The sequence below is a fragment of the Cervus elaphus genome, chromosome 18, assembly GCF_910594005.1.
Source record: "Cervus elaphus chromosome 18, mCerEla1.1, whole genome shotgun sequence".
NCBI classification, from domain to species: domain Eukaryota; kingdom Metazoa; phylum Chordata; class Mammalia; order Artiodactyla; family Cervidae; genus Cervus; species Cervus elaphus.
In genome coordinates, this window is record NC_057832.1 from 99,057,335 (window position 1) to 99,077,019 (window position 19,685).

Sequence of the window (19,685 nt, forward strand, 5' to 3'; positions counted from 1 at the left end):
CCCTGCCCGTCCCCTCCCTACACACCCCATCCCTCACCCCTGCTCATCCTTAACACTGCGGCTTACGCTTTTCTCTATTTCCAGTGTCCATTGGAGGCCACGGCCTAGGTGAGTGTCCTTTTTCCTGTGGGCGGAGGTGATGGGGGCAGCTGGGAACTGAGCAGGGGGACTGGGCACAGGTCCCATGGACCCCTGACCAGGCACTCCTGTGTGGCAGGTGCCTGCCTGGGCCCCCGCATCCAGATTGGGGAGGAGACGGTGATCACAGTGGACGCCAAGGCAGCAGGCAAGGGGAAGGTGACATGCACAGTGTCCACCCCTGACGGGGCGGAGCTCGACGTGGACGTGGTCGAGAACCACGACGGTACCTTCGACATCTACTACACGGCGCCCGAGCCTGGCAAGTACGTCATCACCATTCGCTTCGGAGGCGAGCACATCCCCAACAGCCCCTTCCACGTGCTGGTAAGTTCAGCGGCTGCAGCAGAGCTGGGGGTGGCAAGGGAGGGGGGCCAGGCCTTCTCAGTGGGAGCAAGGAACCCCAGAACCCATCCCCACGTCTAATGGATCCTGGGCCCAGAGTGCTCCAGGGTGGAGCCTGTGCTTTCCCGGCAACCTCCCAACCCAGGAGGCACTCACAGCCCTGCCGCTGGCCCCTCTGGGCATCAGTCAGCTCTCTCTGGTAGAACCTGCTGTGTTCCTTCTGACCCTCGGGCCCACTATCCCCGTCCATCTCCTCAGGTGGCCCTGCAGGACAGGGAAGCCCTCGGGAGAGTAAAGCACCCGAGATAGCCATCCTGCCCTAGGGGCGGCCCAGGATATCAGGTCCCTGGGCCATTCTGAGTCAGCTTGTGGTCACCCGAGCTGGCGGGGACTGGCCTGTCACAGCCTGTGCTCTCCCGTGCCTTGCCTCCCAGGCGTGTGAGGCCATGCCCCGCGTGGAGGAGCCCCCCGATGTGCCGCAGCTGCACCGGCCCAGCGCCTACCCCACACACTGGGTACTGCCCCTCCCACCCGGGCCACACTCGCCCCCCGCCTCCTCTTCCTTCATCTCTTCTCTTCTTCAGCGGCCAGGGCCGGGGCATGGTTTGGGGGCCATCTTGGGGAGCAGGCGGGAAGTCAGGCGGGGCAGACGGATCCCGGAGCTGGGCACGGCACCTCTTCTCTTGCAGCTGACGCGCCTCTCCTGCCCTCTGGTTTCACCATTAACCATCTCGCTCTTTCCTCATCTTCTCTGTCTTCAGTCACGGCTCAGGCCGAGCTCCCCAGACCTCTCCCAGCCACGTGACTATTCCCTCTCCCCCACCACAGGCCACAGAGGAGCCGGTGGTGCCTGCGGAACCCATGGAGTCCATGCTGAGACCCTTCAACCTGGTCATCCCCTTCACTGTGCAGAAAGGGGAACTCACAGGTACTGCCCCAGGGCCCCGTGGCAGGAGGGCCCCAAGGGATGCCATGTGTCCAGGCCCAGCTCCTCCTCAAGAGATGAAAGCTGGGGCCCAGAGTGGGGAAGTAAGCTCCCCAGGGTCACACAGTAAGCTGAGCAGAGCTGGGACTTGAGACTCCAGCCTTCTGTCTCCCAGGTCAGGATTCAGCCTGAGGCCCCCTGGCTGTCTCCTGGTACCTGGGGGTGGGGGTGGGGGAGCCTGGGACAGCAGGGGGTGGAGCTGGGAGAAACTGGGGTCCCACATGTACCTGTGTCTGCCTGGCAGGGGAGGTGCGGATGCCCTCTGGGAAGACCGCCCGGCCCAACATTACTGACAACAAGGACGGCACCATCACGGTGAGGTACGCGCCCACCGAGAAGGGCCTGCACCAGATGGGGATCAAGTATGACGGCAACCACATCCCCGGTGAGTCGGGGGCCGGGCTGAGGGGAGCCCACAGTGACTTCCTCCTCATCGACCTTCTTTCACTCATAATTATTGAGCACGTGCTGTGTGCAGACACGTGTGAAGCCCTGGGAAGGCTGGTGTCCTGGTGGGAGACCCCGTCGGCACAGATGCAGGGCCTGGCAGGGAGGCTGTGGGAAGGTGTGGGGGTCCAAGGTGGGCTCAGGCAGCCCCTGTCCTCACTGCTGACCCAGCCCCCTTTCCCCCACCACCCCCAGGGAGCCCCCTGCAGTTCTACGTGGACGCCATCAACAGCCGCCACGTCAGCGCCTATGGACCAGGCCTGAGCCATGGCATGGTCAACAAGCCGGCCACCTTCACCATTGTCACCAAGGATGCCGGGGAAGGTGAGGGGAGCTGCCGGCAGGGGCTGCGGGCGGGCAGCCGGTGCAGGGGTGAGGACCTCTGACCGTAGCCCCGCCTGCCCCCACAGGGGGCCTGTCCCTGGCTGTGGAGGGCCCGTCCAAGGCGGAGATCACCTGCAAGGACAACAAGGATGGCACCTGCACCGTGTCCTACCTCCCCACGGCGCCCGGAGACTACAGCATCATTGTGCGCTTTGATGACAAGCACATCCCAGGGAGCCCCTTCACGGCCAAGATCACAGGTGGGTGTATGCGTGGGCACACATCCCAGCACACAATGGCTGCGCAAGCCCAGCACCTTCAGGTCTCTGGGGTGTTTAGGGTAGGGTGCCCTCGAGGTGGAAGAGGTCATTTTTGGATACATGTAAGGAGTGCGCTGTTCTCTACAGCAAGTGAGAAACACTCAGCCACCCTTTGAAAACACACTCGTAGTCTTTTAAGTCAGGATGTTGATGATGGGTGAGGAAACCAGTAGGCCTGGAGGGGCGACACACAGCAGGTAAGGGTTCTGGGCTGTGTGGTCTAGACTCAGTTTTCTTTTCTGGTTCCACAAAATTACCTGACTCGGAATTTAAATTTATGTAAATTAGGGGTTTAACCCATTCAGGACTGGGGCCCTAATCTTGGGCCCCTAACATGTGCATGGAGACTGCTCTCCCTGTCTCTGTGCGCCTGTTTGGGGGGTGAGGGGGGGGGGAAGGATCTGTTGAGTCCAGGGGGTCTCCTGATCCCCACGAGGGCAGGGCCTGCCCGGAGTCACCCTGCCTGACACACCAACTCTCCCCTAGGTGATGACTCGATGAGGACGTCACAGCTGAACGTGGGCACCTCCACGGATGTGTCCCTGAAGATCACCGAGAGTGACCTGAGCCAGCTGACCGCCAGCATCCGTGCCCCCTCGGGCAACGAGGAGCCCTGCCTGCTGAAGCGTCTGCCCAACCGGCACATCGGTGAGCATGGTGCCATGGGAGGGGCCCCGGGGAGCTGGGAAAGGACCACTGCCAGGCCCCGAGCTCCATTCATGCCTGACCTCCCCCTGCAACAGGCATCTCCTTCACCCCCAAAGAAGTTGGGGAGCACGTGGTGAGCGTGCGCAAGAGCGGCAAGCACGTCACCAACAGCCCCTTCAAGATCCTGGTGGGACCGTCTGAGATCGGGGATGCTAGCAAGGTGCGGGTCTGGGGCAAGGGCCTGTCCGAGGGACACACGTTCCAGGTGGCGGAGTTCATCGTGGACACTCGTAATGCAGGTGCTTCTTGCCCCGGAGACTCCTCACTGCAGCTGGTGCCTCCGGTGGGGACCAGTCCTTTCCTTCCCAGCGCCCCTGGGCCATACCCTCCCCTCCTGAACTTCCTGGCCCAGTCTGCTGAGATTCCCATTCTGGGGCCCATCTGGGAAGAGTAAATGCCCCCCTGACACTTCTCCTGTGTCTAAGAGAAAGTTCAGCCATCCTGAGTTTGTCTCTCCCTCACTCACCAAAATCCAAGAGGCCTGCCTTAGAGAACTTTCCAGACTACCTATCCCTAACCCTCTGGGTCAGTGCCTGGCTCACCCCTCCTTCTGCTGAGCCACCTTTCTTTAGTGGTTACAATGCCCCTTGGGTGTCTGTTCTGGGTGGAGTCTGCGGTTTGGGGAGGGGAGAGCAGATGGCAGTAGGGACTGAAGGAGATGTGTCCCTTGCCTCCCGCTAGGTTATGGTGGCCTGGGGCTGAGTATTGAAGGCCCTAGCAAGGTGGACATCAACTGCGAGGACATGGAGGATGGCACGTGCAAAGTTACCTACTGCCCCACCGAACCCGGCACCTATATCATCAACATCAAGTTCGCCGACAAGCACGTGCCTGGTAAGGCTCTGGGCTGTGGCCAGGATGGGCCAGGAGGCCGGAGACGAGTGGCATGAGGTGGCTGACCTGCTCTTTCTCGCTCCTACAGGAAGCCCCTTCACGGTGAAGGTCACCGGCGAGGGCCGCATGAAGGAAAGCATCACCCGGCGCAGGCAGGCACCGTCCATCGCCACCATCGGCAGCACCTGCGACCTCAACCTCAAGATCCCAGGTGGGCGACGGGAAGAGCCTGGTGGGGCGGGGCTGCGGGGAGGGCCCAGAGCCCGTCCCTGGGGCCTCTGTCCTTCTGGCTTACTTCTCACCTCCCTCCCCTCCGCCGGCTCCACGTATCCCACAGGGAACTGGTTCCAGATGGTGTCCGCCCAGGAGCGCCTGACACGCACCTTCACCCGCAGCAGCCACACCTACACCCGCACAGAGCGCACGGAAATCAGCAAGACGCGGGGCGGGGAGACCAAGCGCGAAGTGCGGGTGGAGGAGTCCACCCAGGTTGGCGGAGACCCCTTCCCCGCCGTCTTCGGGGACTTCCTGGGCCGGGAGCGCCTGGGCTCTTTTGGCAGCATCACCCGGCAGCAGGAGGGTGAGCAGGACTGGGCGGGGGTCTTCACAGGGAGGTGGGCCTTCTGTCCCTCGGGACTGGCCAGGGAGGCTGCTGGTCTGAGCAGAGGAGGGGGTGTTTACTGAGGGAGGGAGGGAAGGGCGAGGGCCTGGAGCAGCCCCAGTGTGGCCCTGACACTCCCCGCCCCCTGCAGGTGAGGCCAGCTCTCAGGACATGACCGCACAGGTGACCAGCCCATCGGGCAAGACGGAAGCCGCTGAGATCGTGGAGGGGGAGGACAGCGCGTACAGCGTCCGCTTCGTGCCCCAGGAGATGGGGCCCCACACGGTCACGGTCAAGTACCGCGGCCAGCATGTGCCAGGCAGCCCCTTTCAGTTCACCGTGGGGCCACTGGGTGAAGGCGGTGCGCACAAGGTGCGAGCTGGAGGCACAGGGCTGGAGCGAGGGGTGGCCGGCGTGCCAGGTAAGCGGGCAGGCGGCCGGGACGGGGTGGGGGCAGGATAGCCAGCAGGGTGGGCGATGGTGCTGAAGACCTGCCCCTGTCCCGTTTCCGTCTCCAGCCGAGTTCAGCATCTGGACTCGAGAAGCAGGTGCCGGGGGCCTATCGATCGCCGTGGAGGGCCCCAGCAAGGCAGAGATCGCATTTGAGGACCGCAAGGATGGCTCGTGTGGGGTCTCCTATGTCGTCCAGGAGCCAGGTGGGCATCTTGCTAGGCCTGCCCGACTTTCCAGACCAGGCTTCTGCTTGCCCCAGCAAGAGATGGGGCTCCCAAACCAACCCCTCACCTGGGCCACTGCAGTTTCTCTGCCCCATTTCCCTCCACCCTACACTCCCAGGAATACGTGTCTCCAGAGCTGAGCCTGACCTCGGAGCTCATCCTGGGCTGAGATCAGGGTGGGGACGTTTCCCCCCCTGTGCTGTCCCCTGTCCTGGAGCTTGCGCTGACTGGTCTTCTCTCCCCAGGTGACTATGAGGTCTCCATCAAGTTCAACGACGAGCACATCCCAGACAGCCCTTTCGTGGTACCCGTGGCCTCCCTCTCAGATGATGCTCGCCGTCTCACTGTCACCAGCCTCCAGGTGTGTGCCCGGGGGTGGGGTGGGGCCCTCCTGCCACCCTGAGAGATGGGCAGGAGTAGAGGATGGCAGGCCCATGTGACCAGGGACTTAGCAGTGACCTTGGAAGGTCCAGACAGATGGCCCCTCTCTCCCAGTGTTTGGACAACAGGGGGCTCTAGCTGTACTAGCTGCCCCTTGGGCTAGTCTTAGCAGCCTCAGGTGCCATTGTATCTCTCCTCCCCCTCCCCCATTCCAGAACTGGGCTCATCTTCAGGACCTGCCCCCACCCCCAGCCTCCCCAGCGGCCCCACCTTCTCCATCAAGTGCCCCCAGGGCAGTCTAGCCCACACGCCTCTTTTCCCATCCCAGCTACTGAGTTCTCGCAGTCCACACAGTGCTGTCCCAGCACTGGTTTCTCTGCTATCAGGCCCGCTTTACGGTATCTGGGTTTTACCGCCCCAACCAGGACAGAGCACATCATCTCTGGTCCCCCACCATGCCCGGCACAGCCAGGAGGCCCCACCTCTTAGCAGGTGGTTGCCAAGGCCAGAGACCTAGCCTCCGCCTCCCATTGCAGCCTTGTTGAGAACCTCCCTGAGCTGGGCCAGGCGGCAGGGGGCAGCTGGGGGTGGGAGGAGGGAGCCTCCAGGCCGGGCAGGAAGGGAGATCGGTGCCAGGCTGCAGACATGAGCCCTCCAGCAGCACCCTCTGTGGTCTCTGCAGGAGACCGGGCTCAAGGTGAACCAGCCGGCGTCCTTTGCGGTGCAGCTGAACGGCGCACGGGGCGTGATTGACGCTAGGGTGCACACGCCCTCAGGTGCCGTGGAGGAGTGCTACGTCTCCGAACTGGACAGTGGTGAGCTGGCCTGTCCCTGCCAGGCTAGGACCTTCTGGAAAGGGGAGGGAAAAGACTAAGGCTCACCCACCAACCTCTGCCCCCACAGACAAGCACACCATCCGTTTCATCCCCCATGAGAACGGCGTCCACTCCATCGACGTCAAGTTCAATGGTGCCCACATCCCTGGCAGTCCCTTCAAGATCCGAGTTGGGGAGCAGAGCCAGGCTGGGGACCCAGGCTTGGTGTCGGCCTATGGTCCTGGGCTCGAGGGAGGCACTACAGGTGAGTGCCTGGGGCTGGGGAGAGAGGTGGGACAGTGTTGATGAGCCACAAGTCCTGGCTGAGGTCTGCTCCGGGGAGCCTGGGCCCATCCCAGCTCTGGGCCCCAAGCCCTTCTTGTCTACATCCTTGCTGCCTCTGGTCCCCAGGTGTGTCATCAGAGTTCATCGTCAACACCCTGAATGCGGGCTCAGGGGCCTTGTCTGTCACTATTGACGGCCCCTCCAAGGTGCAGCTGGACTGTCGGGAGTGTCCTGAGGGTCACGTGGTCACTTACACTCCCATGGCTCCTGGCAACTACCTCATCGCCATCAAGTATGGTGGCCCCCAGCACATCGTGGGCAGCCCCTTCAAGGCTAAAGTCACAGGTGAGTGTCCTGGGTGGGGCGAGGTCCCTCCAGTCCAGCCCATCCTAGGCTGCCTCCAGTGGCCATTCACATCTGGGTCTGAGTTGGCCCCAAACATCAGGGTTTCAGGTTACCAAGAATAAAGTGGGCCTGGCTTTACACAATGTGCCATTCTCTACCTTCTATGTGTGGACTTGTGTACATCATTTTTAAAAAATCAAATCCCTCTCTACTGTCCATCCCTTGACTAATCTTTTCCCTGCAGTGGCTCCCCAAGTTTTCACTTAACTCTGCCCTCCTAGCATCCCCCATTTCTGACTTCCAAGAAGACATAGCTCAGCAGACATTTACCCGATTTTCCTTTTGGAAGCTGTGTGAAGGATTGGTTGGATACTGTTCCTTTTTAAAGCAGGGCTCTACCTACCGTGTGACTTCGGGTCCCAGACAAAGCCCAGAAGGGTGGGGGTGGGGTGGACAGAGCCATGGAGGCCCCAGACCTGGAGATAAGCCTGCCCGAGAGCCCTGTGTGAAATGGGCTGCTGCTCCTAGGATGCTGCTGCTGAGGAAGGGAACGTGGGCTGTCAGGGCTGCCACACGGGGCCTACCGCCTCGGGAAGAGCAGGCCTCTGACCCAGCTCGTGGCAACCCCACCCTGCCCCTCAGGTCCCCGGCTGTCTGGAGGCCACAGCCTTCACGAAACATCCACGGTCCTGGTGGAGACTGTGACCAAGTCGTCCTCAAGCCGGGGTTCCAGCTACAGCTCCATCCCCAAGTTCTCCTCAGATGCCAGCAAGGTGGTGACGCGGGGCCCCGGGCTGTCCCAGGCCTTTGTGGGCCAGAAGAACTCCTTCACCGTGGACTGCAGCAAAGCAGGCAGGCAGCGGGTGGAGCAGGGGAGAGGGGGCCATCTCCCAGGGTGGGCAAGTGTGCGCGAACATGGGGCCAAGGGCCGGGGTGAGCCTGTCCCTCGCTGCCTCTCTCTCCAGGCACCAATATGATGATGGTGGGCGTGCACGGGCCCAAGACCCCCTGTGAGGAGGTGTATGTGAAGCACATGGGGAACCGGGTGTACAACGTCACCTACACCGTCAAGGAGAAAGGGGACTACATCCTCATCGTCAAGTGGGGCGACGAAAGTGTCCCCGGAAGCCCCTTCAAAGTCAATGTGCCCTGAATCCCAGAAGTGCCTCCCCCAGCCTCGGCCCCCACCTCTGGCCAAACACACTCACAGACACACAGACACACAGACACACAGACATAAATGGGCCACACCCAGATGCACGCTCGCAGAAGCAGACACCACAAACACCTGCCCTAGGGTGTGGAGCGGCACTGCCCCCTCCCCGCCAGGCCCTCTGGCTGGAGGGCCTTGTCTGTTTCAGGGCAGTGTCCCTCGCCTCAAATGTGACATGAGGGTGAACTGGGGGTTGGGGGGCCAGGGAAGCCCTGTGTTTTCTGGTGGGGCTGAGGCCAGTGGGGGAGCACGTGTTTGGGTGTGTCTGCATGTGTGAGAGAGGTCACCCTCAAATCGCACTGCCAGCCGGGCCTCCTAGCCACTGAGGACTGCATCCAGCCCCTCTGGTGGCCACAATCCCAGAGTGTTACGACTTGGCAAACGAAGCACAGTCAGAGGAGAAAGTGTACCTAGCGGCAGCTGCACACATGTCCTGGCTCCGGGCGGTTGAGACCCCAGCCAGGCTTCCTGGGGGACGATTTCTCTCTCTTTCTTTTTTAATAATTGCACAGCTCTGCCCCATGGGGGGGCCTTTTTTACACACTGCGAGGCCCAGCTTTCTGGGGGGCTTTTGCACATGTCATGCGGCTCAGCTGGGAGCCGTTTAGGCGGAAAACTCCAAATAAAGTGCGGCCTGTCGCAGGGGCGTGGTTGTTCCTTGTGTGTGTGCTCTCCTTGGCTGGCCAGCTCTGGCTGTTGACCCTGAACCAGGCCTTGGGAGGCAGAGGCTGGCTGCGTGTCCCCTGGAGGACCAAGTCAGGTCCAGGGGAAGGGCCTGGGGCAGAGAGGCACCCCTCTGGGCCATCTATTTGGGGAGGTCTGGAATGTTCACAGAATGCTCCAAAGAAAGGGGGGCATGTCAGGGATGTGGGCTTGGTCCTCAGATTCCTGGAGAGCTGGGGGTGGGAGAGGGAGGTGGACACAGTGTTATAGAAGATTGCCCCGGGGACCACCAGGAGGCCAGTTTCTGTTCAGCCGGATCTCAAGGATGTTCTCAAAATCAGGACCTTAAAAAACAGTCACCCTTGGCTCATGCAGGAATACTCCTCAACCAGCAGGCAGGCAGAACCACAAACGAACCCAGAAACCTGTCACTCCAGCTAGGTCCTGGGTCAAAGCAGGGTCTCCTCTGTCCCTCCAGCCCAACCTTGCTTAGGGCCTCCCTCCTAACTGGTCCCTCCTTCCTGATCCACCAGCAGCTCCCTTCCAGCTCACCACACTGCAGCCAGAGGAGGGTGGTCACATTACAGGAACTGTGTCCCTCTCTGGTCCAAGGCCCTTCTGTGGCTCCCTTCTCTCCAGACTGGTCTACGTGTTCTAACGAGGCCCCCAAAGCCCATAGGTTCAGACACCAGCCTCCCTACCCATTCATTGAAACCTCCTGCCAAGCTGGCAGGCATGCCCTTTCTCACCACACCCTCCACCTCCTACCCTCTTCACAACTTCTAGATTCCCAGACCCACGTGCTGCAGTTTGGGCCTCTGCCCTGGAACATCCTTGCCTCTCCACCCTCCTCACCTTCCTGGCCAACAGGAAGCTTTCCTGAACCCCTCCCTATCCTCCCAGACCTGCCTCCGAGCCCTCGTGCTGCCCTGGGGCACATCTCTGACTGCATTTATTACCACTACCCTCATCTGTAACAGTGAATCTGAGGGTGGGCCTGCCCCACCAGACTGCACTCCCTGGCCTAGGAGGTCCAATACAGACAGGTGTGACCAACGAGTAAATAAGCAACTGAGTAGCCAGTGCAGGGCAAGGCAGCTTCACTCAACTGATCCCCCCCGCTCTAGACTCATTCCAGACATTTGGCATGTAGCAGTGGGTTGACCAAAGAAAACCCAACACACGTGGCCTGGCTCCAAATACGTCCATCCCCCACCTCTTCACTCAAAGGATGTCTGCCTCCTGGCTCCTCTCGTCTTTCTCTTCCTCCTCAAGACCCCTCCAGGGCCTCTCTTTCTGTAAGTCCATCCCTCTCCCTGTGATATTTTTACTCTCCCCTCAGTCCCGAGAGAGTTCCTTGATGACAGAAACTGTATTTTATAAATCTCGTGTCCTCAGCCTCTCCATGGCCACAGTTGATAAAGGTTGGTTGAATGGTGTGTGTGATGAATGGGTGCTCTCACAGCTCCCTCGCCTGTGGCGAGATCCCTTCTCAAGGTCCCAGCCATTCATGGCCATTAAGAGCCAGCTCTGTGCCAGGCACCGAGTCAGGTGCTTCTACACACATGCTTCCTCACTCTCTGCCTCCCCTCCCACCTCGCCCCAAGATGGGAGCGTTTTTCCTGCCAGGTTGCCGGCCTCCTCCTCAACTTCTGCTGCCCTCTACCTGTGAGGTGGTGTGTTTATGAATATCCAGTGCTGCTCACCTCAGGGGTAGCATGGTCCCAGCTGCTGAGCATGTAGAGACTCTGCCTCACTCAATCCTAACAGCTCTGTGAGATGGGCACATAATTACCTAAAGAGATCAAGGTCCTGGGAATTTTGGTGATGAGTCCCAAATCATACCTCTAAGTGGCAGAGCTGAGATTCATACCACTTATGTTCAAATCATGAACCTATCACACATGTAACCACCAGATCAGACCATCCGGACAGTTCAAGTGCTCTCGATCTGCAGATCAAATGCCAGATGCCAGGACACCTGTTTGTTAGAAGGGAGGGAGAGCGAGGGGACCTTTCTCCTTCAACATGTTCATCTCAGAGTTCACTCTCTCAGGAATGTGACTCCCGTCCATCTAGCTGCACAGGCCAGAAACCTGGAAGTCATCTTGTCTACCTCCCCAAACATATCTAATACCAGTTCTGTCCGCTTTGTCTCTAAGTATCTCTTGGCTCCACCAGACTCTCACATTCCCCATTCCCACTCCCTGGGATCTGCCCACCATCATTCTCTTCCCACAATGGTTTCTTCTCCTTCAGTCCTGCCTCCTCACACAGCACAGGTCTCAACCTATCGCTAGTACATAAATTTGGCCATATCATTCTCTTGCTTAAAATCCTTCACTGGCTTCAGAATAACCCTGTCCTCAGGATAACTTCCAAATTCTTTTTCTTTCCTTGAAGGCACTAGGTTCTCTCTAGTCCCTAAGTCTTCACACGTGCTGTTTCTCTCCCCAGCAACACCCTCTTGTCCTCATCTCTACCAGCCTCATCCAGCTAGCGACCTTCTTTGAGCGCCCCCTTTCTCGCATGGGTTAGTTACACTGATGGGCGCTTCCACGTACGTTTCACATTTTAGCAATTGACACACTACTCACTAAAGAGTATCACCATTAACTTATCTATCCTTTTATTAACTGAGCAAATATGCACTAGTTGTTAACTATATGCATACATACACGACAGAGACTCGGACCTTACCCTGCAGAACAGAAACCGTCTCTCCTTAGGCGTCCAGACGTCTAACAGCAGTTGCCTCACCTCCGTCCAACAAAGCAGCGAACTTACCTGCGAGACACGACTGTGCCGCGCGGACTTCTGGGAATCGTAGTCCCCGATTCTGGCCTCCCATTATGGCGCAGGCGTATTCTGAGTCAGGCGCTTCTGCTCTTAATGCGCATGTCCCAGGAGGCGGAGTGGTACAACTGCGCATGTCCAAAGCGTTGGTGGGTTGAGGTGCGGGCCGAAGGCGGTGCGCTGCGAAGGCAGGACTTCGGTGACACCCGGCGGTCGCTGAGGATCTCGGCTTGTCTGTGAGGATGGCGGGGCGGGGGAAGCTAATTGCCGTGATCGGAGACGAGGACACTGTGACTGGCTTCCTGCTGGGCGGCATAGGGGAGCTTAACAAGAACCGCCACCCTAATTTCCTGGTGGTGGAGAAGGATACTACCATCAATGAGATCGAAGACACTTTTCGGTAAGGTAGCCCGCGAGGCCTGGACGGGACCTTCTTCTGCCTGGTGGGAGCGTCGGGAGGGGAGAAGGCTGGGGGCGGGGTTCGGCGTTGGGCTTCCAAACTTTGGCTGAAGTGTCATACCCCGTCCTCGAGGGTGAGGGTCGGGGGTCGGTCCACCGACTGAGAGGAGGCCACTGCGGCCCAAGTTCCCTTTTGGGGCTTGATGGGACCAGGGCTAGATCGGGTCCACAAAGGCCCCTCTCACATGACCGTGTGTCAGGAAAGAAGGGGAACAGCTCATGACCGCCGGGCACCGCCCTTTGGTCCAACCTGGCCCGCCAGAGCTGAGTTTCCAGAGTGCTCAGGCCTAGAGACGGCCACTCTCAGCTCCCAGTTCACCGGTAGAGCAGGACCTGTTCATTGCAAGCGTTCGACTCTCGTGAGTTGACCCCTAAAGGAACCACTCACTCAGTGAACACACCTGGGCAGTAGGCTCGGACTTTCATGTGTTTTCATCTCCCTTAGAAGCTCACGGTCATCATGTAAGGTAGGGGTTATTCCCATTTACAGGTAAAAAAACTAAAGTTCAGAGAGGTTAAAGGCACACACTAAAGTCCTACAATTCGAAAAAAGATGGAGCAAAGATTTGAACCCAGTCTCACCTTTTCTGCCTTTCTTAAGCCAGGGCCACACTCTACTCCTTCAGCTCTTGGTCTGCTTTGGAATTTCCCATTGTCCTGAGCTCAGCGGACAGAATATCAGTCTCACCTTTTCTGCCTTTCTTAAGCCAGGGCCACACTCTACTCCTTCAGCTCTTGGTCTGCTTTGGAATTTCCCATTGTCCTGAGCTCAGCGGACAGAATATCAGGACTATCCTACCTTCTACTGATACCTTGCGCTTCAAATCTTCATTTCCTGTCCCAGGTTAAAAGCAGGAGCTTCAAGCTGTGGGTGCAGCCATGTCCTTTAATCCAGGAGGTGACTTGGTGACTAGAGTTGAGAGTGCCAGCCCTCTGTCCTTTCTCACACCCCTTCTCTGGAGCCCCTATGCCAAGTGCTAGGAACAAACCTCTCCCGCCTGTTTTCCCCTAAACAGCCTAGCCCTGAGCTGCTGGCTAAGACTGGTTCCTATTGCCTGGGATATGATTGGCCCTGACCCAGGAGGCTGATCTCTAAGCAGTCTGGTAAAGTGACTCAAGTTGTCATGAGAGAAGGACAAATTTTACTTCAAGTTTCCAACCAAAAGGGACCTCTGAAATCATCAAATCTAACCTGCCTTAGTGTCTGGTAAAGAGTAGCTACTCTGTAAATAGTTTTTATTTTTTAATAGTAAATAGTTTTTAATGAGTAAATAATAAATGTGTGGGTGATCACAAGAAAGTAAGCGCCCAATGCCAGGTTCCTTCTGTGTGGAAAGTATGATTCCTTCCTTACTGATTTTCCTCTTCCTATGCTGTGTTCCTGGCTCAGGCCAAACTTCCCCTCTGACCCACCCCCTGCCCTCATCAGCATAGACCATGAGTGGTCTGAACAGCGCCTTTCCCCCTTAAAAATTTTTATGGGGACTTCCCTGGCAGTCCAGTGGTTAAGACTCTATGCTTCCATAGCAGGGGGCACGGATTCCATCCCTGGTTGGGATACTAAGATCCCACGTGCCACGTGGTGTGGTCTTGTGTGTGTGTGTGTTTAGAAATTTAACCTGTTTCCTTTTGAAAAGTTAACATGTTCATGTGGTTTACAAATTAATATTTAAAAGATCTACACATTGAGAAGTCACAGTCTCAACCCCTGACCTCTTCTACTTCATTACTTCCTTCCTTCATCATGTATTTTTTTCCTTATCTTTCTGCTTTTTTCTTTATGCAGATACAAAGAGACTGGCACATATAGTCTTGTCCTCTCCCATTCTTACCTGAAGACAGCATAAGGAAGACACCAGCACACACCCTCATCTTCATTAGCAGATCATTTGGGAGTCTTCTAGGCGGTGGGGGTGGGATAGAAGCCATGCCCTTAGCTTTTGAATGAAATTGACTCTAAACAGAGTGGAGAGTTTAGTGTAGCACCCTTTTCTCTTGTCCACTGTGCTCTCTGGATTAAGCCCATTCCATCTGTGGCCCAGTCCACCAACTCAGAGTGGGCCGCCCTGGACTCCCTTCTCATCTCTCCTTCCAGGCAGTTTCTAAATCGGGATGACATCGGCATCATCCTTATCAACCAGTACATCGCAGAGATGGTGCGGCACGCCCTGGACGCCCACCAGCGCTCCATTCCGGCCGTGCTGGAGATCCCGTCCAAGGAGCACCCGTATGATGCTGCCAAGGACTCCATCCTGCGCAGGGCCAGGGGCATGTTTACGGCCGAAGACCTGCGCTAGAGGACTCCCCTCCACATTGCAGCCTCTCCCCAGGCTTGCCATCAGCCCTTCTCTAAGATCTTAGCCTCTGAGTTCCAATTCCCTGCCCCTTCCCATTCCACTGAGAGGCACCAGAGGTGGGGTGCTTCCAAGGTTGCTGGGGCTCTGCCATTAAAATTAAGGCTGGTTGGGGTACAGGAAACCTGAGTGTCTTCTCTCCACTACCTCTTCCCTGTGCTGTTACACAGTGTCATTGTTGATGTTAAATTAAAATAATGTTCTTGCTTCTCTCCAATCTGAGGCTGGGTGCTAGGAAGGACGTGTGTGGAAGGAGGCTCTTGTGGGGGTGATTTGATTGGCAGGGCTCGAAAAGGTTTTGCCAAAGACCCAGGCCTAGAAGAGTTGGACCGAGAAGATTGTGCCAGCCTGGTCTTCTGAATTAAAGGTAACCAGCTCTGGCAGGGAGGAATGGAAGCAGGCTTGTGTCCAGACCCCTGATGCCCCTGCTTGAGTCTGTATTGGCTGGGAGGGGTCGGGACCTCAAGGGATGGAAGCAGGAACCACAGCAAACCTGGAAGCCAGAGATACTCAGCTTGAGTCTGGCAAGAGGTTTGGGGGTCAAGGCTCTTAGCCAGTGGGCCCTGGCCTGAGGCTGCCTCAGCAAGCAAGGCAGGTGATGTATGCTGAGGGCATGGCCCTGTGTGAGGTGAGGCACGGTTGCCGAGTGACTGTCCCTGGGCAGCCACCTGCTGTCAGAGGGACTCTGCTTGCTGTGCTCACCCCTTGGCGGCAGGCACCCCGCTCCTGCTCCTTCCTGTGCCTCCATGTCTCGGCAACTCAACATGGACACGGTGCGGCAGAACTTCTGGAAGGAGGAATACCTGAGGGAGAAGATGTTGCGCTGCGAGTGGCACCACAAGTACGGGTCCCTGGTGAAGGCCAAGCAGAAGGCCAAGGCTGCAGCCCGCCTGCCCCTCAAGCTGCCCACCCTGCCCCCCAAAGCCCCACTCTCACCCCCACCCGCCCCCAAAGCAGTTCCTTCCAGGGCCTCCAGCCCCACCCTGGAGGCTCCTATTCAGTCAGAAATGTACCCAGTCCCGCCTGCCACCCGGGCCCTGCTGTACGAAGGCATCTCCCACGACTTCCAGGGCCGCTACCACTACCTCAGCACCCGAAAACTGGACGTGCCAGAGAAACGCTACCTCTTTCCCATCACCACCAACTTCACATATGGCTGGCAGCTGGGTGAGCCCCAACCTCCCGGAAATTATCCACCTCACAGACACAGAGAACTTGCCACGAGCCAGGCAGCGCTCTTGGCACTAGACACACGAGACACATGGACACTCCTTTTGGGGGCATCCATCCTTGTGGAGAAACATAAGAACAAGAGAGGGCCAAGTTCCAGAGTGAAATGGCGTGATGGGCGAGGAGGCAGGGGGGTGCACGGCTTTAGGATGGATTGTCAGGAAAGGCCTCTCTCAGGACCTAGAGGCCGAGTGAGCTAACTGACAAGGGAGAGGAGTTTGGGTTTTATTCTAAGTTTAAGGGGAAGCCACAGTGAGTTTTAAGCAGGTGAATGATACTGATTTACTTAAAAAAAATCACCCTGACTATTCTGTAGGTAGTGGCCTTTTCAGGAGTAAGAACAAACTCTGACAGATGGTTGAGTTATCCTGGCAAGAAAGACGGTGGCTTGGGCTAGAGTGATTAGCAGTTGAGCTGATATCTATTCCGCATGTGTTTTGGAGGAAGACACAATGGAACTTACTGGTGGTTTGAATGACAGAAGGAGAGAATGCAGTGGCAACACGCAGGTGTTTGACTGAAGCAGCTACAGCAGGGGAGACGGGGGGTAGGGAGAGTGCTGCGGGGTGTGAAGGTCAGCGTTGGCTATGTTGTGCTGGAGGTGTCAGTGATTTGGCCCTCTGGAGCGAGGTCCGAGCTGAAGACACAGTTTTGGGAGTCATCAGAATATAGGTGCTCTTTAAAGCCTTGAGAGTGGGTGGGCTCACCCAGGTTGCTCCAGAGGCTGGATCACGCAGGGAGAAGGTGCAGGAGTGGGGGGGACACAGTGATATGCAGACATGGTATTGGCAAGAAGGCTGTCCATCTAGATTGACTCGTGGTCGTCAACTGGGTGGGAGAGGAGCGAAGGCAATGGTGTGGTTTGAGCTTAAGAGTCAAGGTGTGGAGAGAATATGCCAGGGAGTGTCATGGGTTTGCTGCCTGATGAGGGTTCCTTTGCTGTCTGTGGTCATGAATTTCAAGTGAGACTACTCAGGTGTTTTCTCCAGTTCCTGCACGGAAAAGGTGGATGATTGAGGATAAACACAGTTGAAATTTGGCCTTAACAAAAAATCCCCCCAGGGCCCAAGGGTGATTTGCCCCAGGGCCCTAAAGGGAGAGGAAAGGGAACAATTTCCAAATGAAAGCAGGAGGTAGAAAGAAGCCCTGTCTGCCCCCAGAGAAGTCCAGCTCTGTCTGTCCCTGTAGCAAGCACGGATGGGAGTCCCACCACCCACCTCCGTGGAGGATTCTGAGGCTGGGGGAGGTGTTGGCACACAGCTGACTGGCATTTGGCCATCACTGCTAATCCGGGTGGGCAGCCAGCCAGCTCCCGGTTTCCCTGTAACTCCCGCTTCTCAGAAGCATTTCTTTTTATTTCTGCACACTTACAAAGTGGATACAACACAGGCAGACCCCTAGGGCTATGCAGGCAGAGCTCCTGTGCTCCGTGGGTTCTTTTCCCAGGAACCCACCCCTGGCCTCTGACATCTTTTCCCAGGCCCGCCAGTGAAGCAAGAGCTGGTCTTCTGCAAGATGTGCCGCATTGAATCTTTCTTCCGCAAGAATGGGGCCTTCGCGCTCCTCGATCCCCGGGATTTGGCCCTCTGACCTTGAGCAGGGCAGAGAGCTTAGGGGAGGGAAGAAGAAATAACACACCTCCTGGTGGGGCGAAGCTGCATGTGTGTCTGTGTCTGTGGCTCTCCCAGGCGCGGAGGCTGCGTTCTGGGCCTTTCTGAAACTCCCTCCGACCTGCCGGTTGCCCTCGTCCCTTTCCCTTAAACCCCCGTCTCTTTAATCATCTCCTTGAGGATTCATCAGAGACTTAGAGGGGCCTCGGAAGGATGGGCGAGGCTCGTCAGGTTCCACAGCGCCGGGGGCCCACAGTAGCTGCTGGAAGTTCTGGGTGTTCCTGGGGGAAAGAGTGGCCTTTCATCCCAGATGTCAGGAAAAAGTGACCGCCACCACCCCACAAGACTCCCCTTCCGGCCCCTCACCTGGCCCCGAGGGCTCGCAGCCGCCCGGTCCTTTCCCGATGCGTTTGCTCCAGCTGTTCCCGCAGGGCGCGTCGTCGCCCTGCCGCGTCCTCCTGGGGAGGGACGGAACGCTGAGCGCCCGCGCTGCCTCCCGGCCTCCGGGCTCGAAGCGGCCAGCAGAGGGCAGCAGCCGGGTCGGCCCGCTCCGCAGGTGTTATGGCAAGTGCGGGATACACTCCAGTCAAAGCGATCCAGGTCGCTCCCAGCTCGGCCACCGGCCCCCGCCCCGGCAGGGTCGTTGTGGCCCCACCGCCTTCTCCTGGGGGTCTTGCCTGTGGTGGGAGCTGAGCTGGGCTCGGTGGGGGTTCCAGGGGGTGCACCCGGCAGTGGCGGTTCCTGGCGATGCGGAGGCGCTCCAGGACCTGCAGGAGGCGACTGTCAGCCGCCCAGCGGCCGCCCCTCGGGGCCCCACCCGCCCAGCCCGGCCGCGCACCCGGAGCCGCTGCTGCTCGCGGTCCCGCTGCCGCCGGCGTCTGGCCTCGCGGTTCAGCTCCAGCAGCCGCTGCAGAGCCGACGCCTGCTGCGCGGCGTTCATGCCCGCCGACGCCCGGTCTCTGCTCGGGGGCTCGAGCCACGCGGTCTTCGAGGTTCTGGGGGCCTCCGCAGCACCCCTCAGTCTCCCGAAGGCGCCTGGAAGCCCCGTGGAGCCGCCCAGCTCCTGCTTCGCGGGGCCAGGGCTTCCTCCTGGGCCCTGAAGCGAGGGCGGATCGCGCAGCGGGCCCAGGTGCCCTGGGAGAGCAGCGGGGCGCTCCCGCTGCACGGAGCCCCCAGTGCATGGGGCCTCTAGCATCACCGCTCCTGGGCCTGGGAGCAGTGGCCGGGTCAGGGGCCCAGCGAGCTGAAGGGGAGCCCGCAACGCTTCCCTGAGGGGCCCCTGCGCTCCCAGGGCCGGTGCGCTGTCTCCTGTCAGGCCATGGGTCTTAACCTGCATCAGCTGGGTGGTCCTGCCCCGGGGCCCCGGGCCCGCCCTTCCCCCAGGCTGCCGCATCCGTTCCCCCAGGGACCTGCAGATGTCCCCCGGGGAGCCGCCTTTCTCCCGGGGCCCCTCTCCCCGAGCCGCCTCCCAGGCTGGTGGGATACAGGCTCTGCCCTCCGAAGATTGGAGGATCTTCTCTCCCGAACCCCGAGGGGAGTCTGCACTCGGCTCTGGGAGGGCCTCCTTTCTCCCGCATTTGAGGCGACTCTCGCTCTGACGTTGAGGCGCCCCTTTGTGCTCACCCTGGAGGCCCTCCCATCTTTGACCTTGAGAGACCTCTTCCATCAGAGCCTGAGTGGCCTCCCCACTCGGACCCTGGTTTGTCTGTCTCTTACTCTGACCCTGAGGGTCCCCCTCTCTCTGACTGTGAGGAATCTCAGTCCTTAGCAGTTTCTTCTGTTCTGCTCTCTCCTGGCCCAGCCCCTCCAGGGGATCTTGGGGTTCTGGCAGGCCCGGGGAGGGGAGGCCTGGGCGCCCTGGGGCTCCCTGAGCCAGCTTTTTCTCCTGTAGGCTCCCGGATGATAGTTGATGGGGCCTCTGGGGCGTGGGCTCTGCTTGGCTCCCCTCTTGCCTCTGGGCCAGGTCCTAGGAAGGAAGAACACTTTGTCCCAGGTTTGTGATGGAATCCTCCCTCCAGGGCCACTTCCCCCAAGGGATACCTGGAGCCCCAGGGCCCCGGTCGGCCTTACTTCCATTAGGCCCCGGCCTGACTCCTGCATTTGTAAAGCCCATGTTGTGCTGTGCTGTGCTTAGTCACTCAGTCATGCCTGACTC

General features: G+C 58.7%; 4 protein-coding genes across 7 annotated transcripts in view; 3 read left to right on the plus strand and 1 right to left on the minus strand.

The window, feature by feature from the left end:
• Nucleotides 1–9,060, plus strand: part of FLNC (filamin C) — a 28,141-nt gene extending 19,081 nt beyond the window's left edge. For 2 of the 3 annotated variants that reach the window (XM_043872169.1, XM_043872170.1), the window contains 20 exons: nucleotides 85–108; nucleotides 218–465; nucleotides 918–998; nucleotides 1,312–1,411; nucleotides 1,713–1,853; nucleotides 2,111–2,239; nucleotides 2,326–2,499; nucleotides 3,046–3,207; nucleotides 3,303–3,506; nucleotides 3,949–4,101; nucleotides 4,190–4,312; nucleotides 4,439–4,681; nucleotides 4,854–5,123; nucleotides 5,221–5,358; nucleotides 5,625–5,740; nucleotides 6,443–6,575; nucleotides 6,664–6,840; nucleotides 6,987–7,205; nucleotides 7,848–8,057; nucleotides 8,171–9,060. In XM_043872169.1, coding sequence (XP_043728104.1) covers nucleotides 85–108; nucleotides 218–465; nucleotides 918–998; nucleotides 1,312–1,411; nucleotides 1,713–1,853; nucleotides 2,111–2,239; nucleotides 2,326–2,499; nucleotides 3,046–3,207; nucleotides 3,303–3,506; nucleotides 3,949–4,101; nucleotides 4,190–4,312; nucleotides 4,439–4,681; nucleotides 4,854–5,123; nucleotides 5,221–5,358; nucleotides 5,625–5,740; nucleotides 6,443–6,575; nucleotides 6,664–6,840; nucleotides 6,987–7,205; nucleotides 7,848–8,057; nucleotides 8,171–8,358 — 3,233 coding nt within the window. In that variant the 3' untranslated portion in view covers nucleotides 8,359–9,060. The remainder of the gene's footprint in view (nucleotides 1–84; nucleotides 109–217; nucleotides 466–917; nucleotides 999–1,311; nucleotides 1,412–1,712; nucleotides 1,854–2,110; nucleotides 2,240–2,325; nucleotides 2,500–3,045; nucleotides 3,208–3,302; nucleotides 3,507–3,948; nucleotides 4,102–4,189; nucleotides 4,313–4,438; nucleotides 4,682–4,853; nucleotides 5,124–5,220; nucleotides 5,359–5,624; nucleotides 5,741–6,442; nucleotides 6,576–6,663; nucleotides 6,841–6,986; nucleotides 7,206–7,847; nucleotides 8,058–8,170) is intronic. The other variant, XM_043872171.1, reaches the window with a different exon arrangement.
• Nucleotides 9,061–12,016: 2,956 nt separating this feature from the next.
• ATP6V1F (ATPase H+ transporting V1 subunit F) lies at nucleotides 12,017–14,907 on the plus strand. Its single transcript, XM_043872817.1, has 2 exons — nucleotides 12,017–12,277; nucleotides 14,432–14,907. The coding sequence occupies exons 1-2, from the start codon at nucleotides 12,120–12,122 to the stop codon at nucleotides 14,631–14,633; spliced, it is 360 nt and encodes a 119-aa protein (XP_043728752.1). The 5' UTR covers nucleotides 12,017–12,119; the 3' UTR covers nucleotides 14,634–14,907.
• A 26-nt stretch (nucleotides 14,908–14,933) lies between these two features.
• Nucleotides 14,934–17,695, plus strand: ATP6V1FNB (ATP6V1F neighbor). Of its 2 annotated transcripts, none has more exons than XM_043872815.1 (3): nucleotides 14,934–15,057; nucleotides 15,406–15,857; nucleotides 17,401–17,695. In XM_043872815.1, the coding sequence occupies exons 2-3, from the start codon at nucleotides 15,437–15,439 to the stop codon at nucleotides 17,508–17,510; spliced, it is 531 nt and encodes a 176-aa protein (XP_043728750.1). In that variant the 5' UTR covers nucleotides 14,934–15,057; nucleotides 15,406–15,436; the 3' UTR covers nucleotides 17,511–17,695. The 2 variants fall into 2 exon arrangements, with proteins under 2 accessions (XP_043728750.1, XP_043728751.1); XM_043872816.1 differs by having other exon boundaries at nucleotides 15,041–15,531; nucleotides 15,761–15,857.
• A 5-nt stretch (nucleotides 17,696–17,700) lies between these two features.
• On the minus strand, nucleotides 17,701–19,142 carry LOC122674464 (proto-oncogene FRAT1-like). The gene is made up of 2 exons (XM_043872814.1): nucleotides 18,369–19,142; nucleotides 17,701–18,297 (listed from the first exon to the last, which is right to left on the minus strand). Exons 1-2 carry the CDS (start codon nucleotides 18,921–18,923, stop codon nucleotides 17,893–17,895), a joined length of 960 nt encoding a protein of 319 aa, XP_043728749.1. The 5' UTR covers nucleotides 18,924–19,142; the 3' UTR covers nucleotides 17,701–17,892.
• Nucleotides 19,143–19,685: the final 543 nt, after the last annotated feature.

Bases quoted from the DNA above. Each gene is read 5' to 3' on its own strand.
- LOC122674464 (XM_043872814.1), bottom strand. From the start codon at position 18,923: ATGCGGCAGCCTGGGGGAAGGGCGGGCCCGGGGCCCCGGGGCAGGACC. The intron at 18,298-18,368 runs GTGCGCGGCCGG...CGCCTCCTGCAG, and splicing joins GCGAGCAGCAGCGGCTCCGG to GTCCTGGAGCGCCTCCGCAT.
- ATP6V1FNB (XM_043872815.1), top strand. From the start codon at position 15,437: ATGTCTCGGCAACTCAACATGGACACGGTGCGGCAGAACTTCTGGAAG. The intron at 15,858-17,400 runs GTGAGCCCCAAC...ATCTTTTCCCAG, and splicing joins CACATATGGCTGGCAGCTGG to GCCCGCCAGTGAAGCAAGAG.
- ATP6V1F (XM_043872817.1), top strand. From the start codon at position 12,120: ATGGCGGGGCGGGGGAAGCTAATTGCCGTGATCGGAGACGAGGACACT. The intron at 12,278-14,431 runs GTAAGGTAGCCC...CTCTCCTTCCAG, and splicing joins GAGATCGAAGACACTTTTCG to GCAGTTTCTAAATCGGGATG.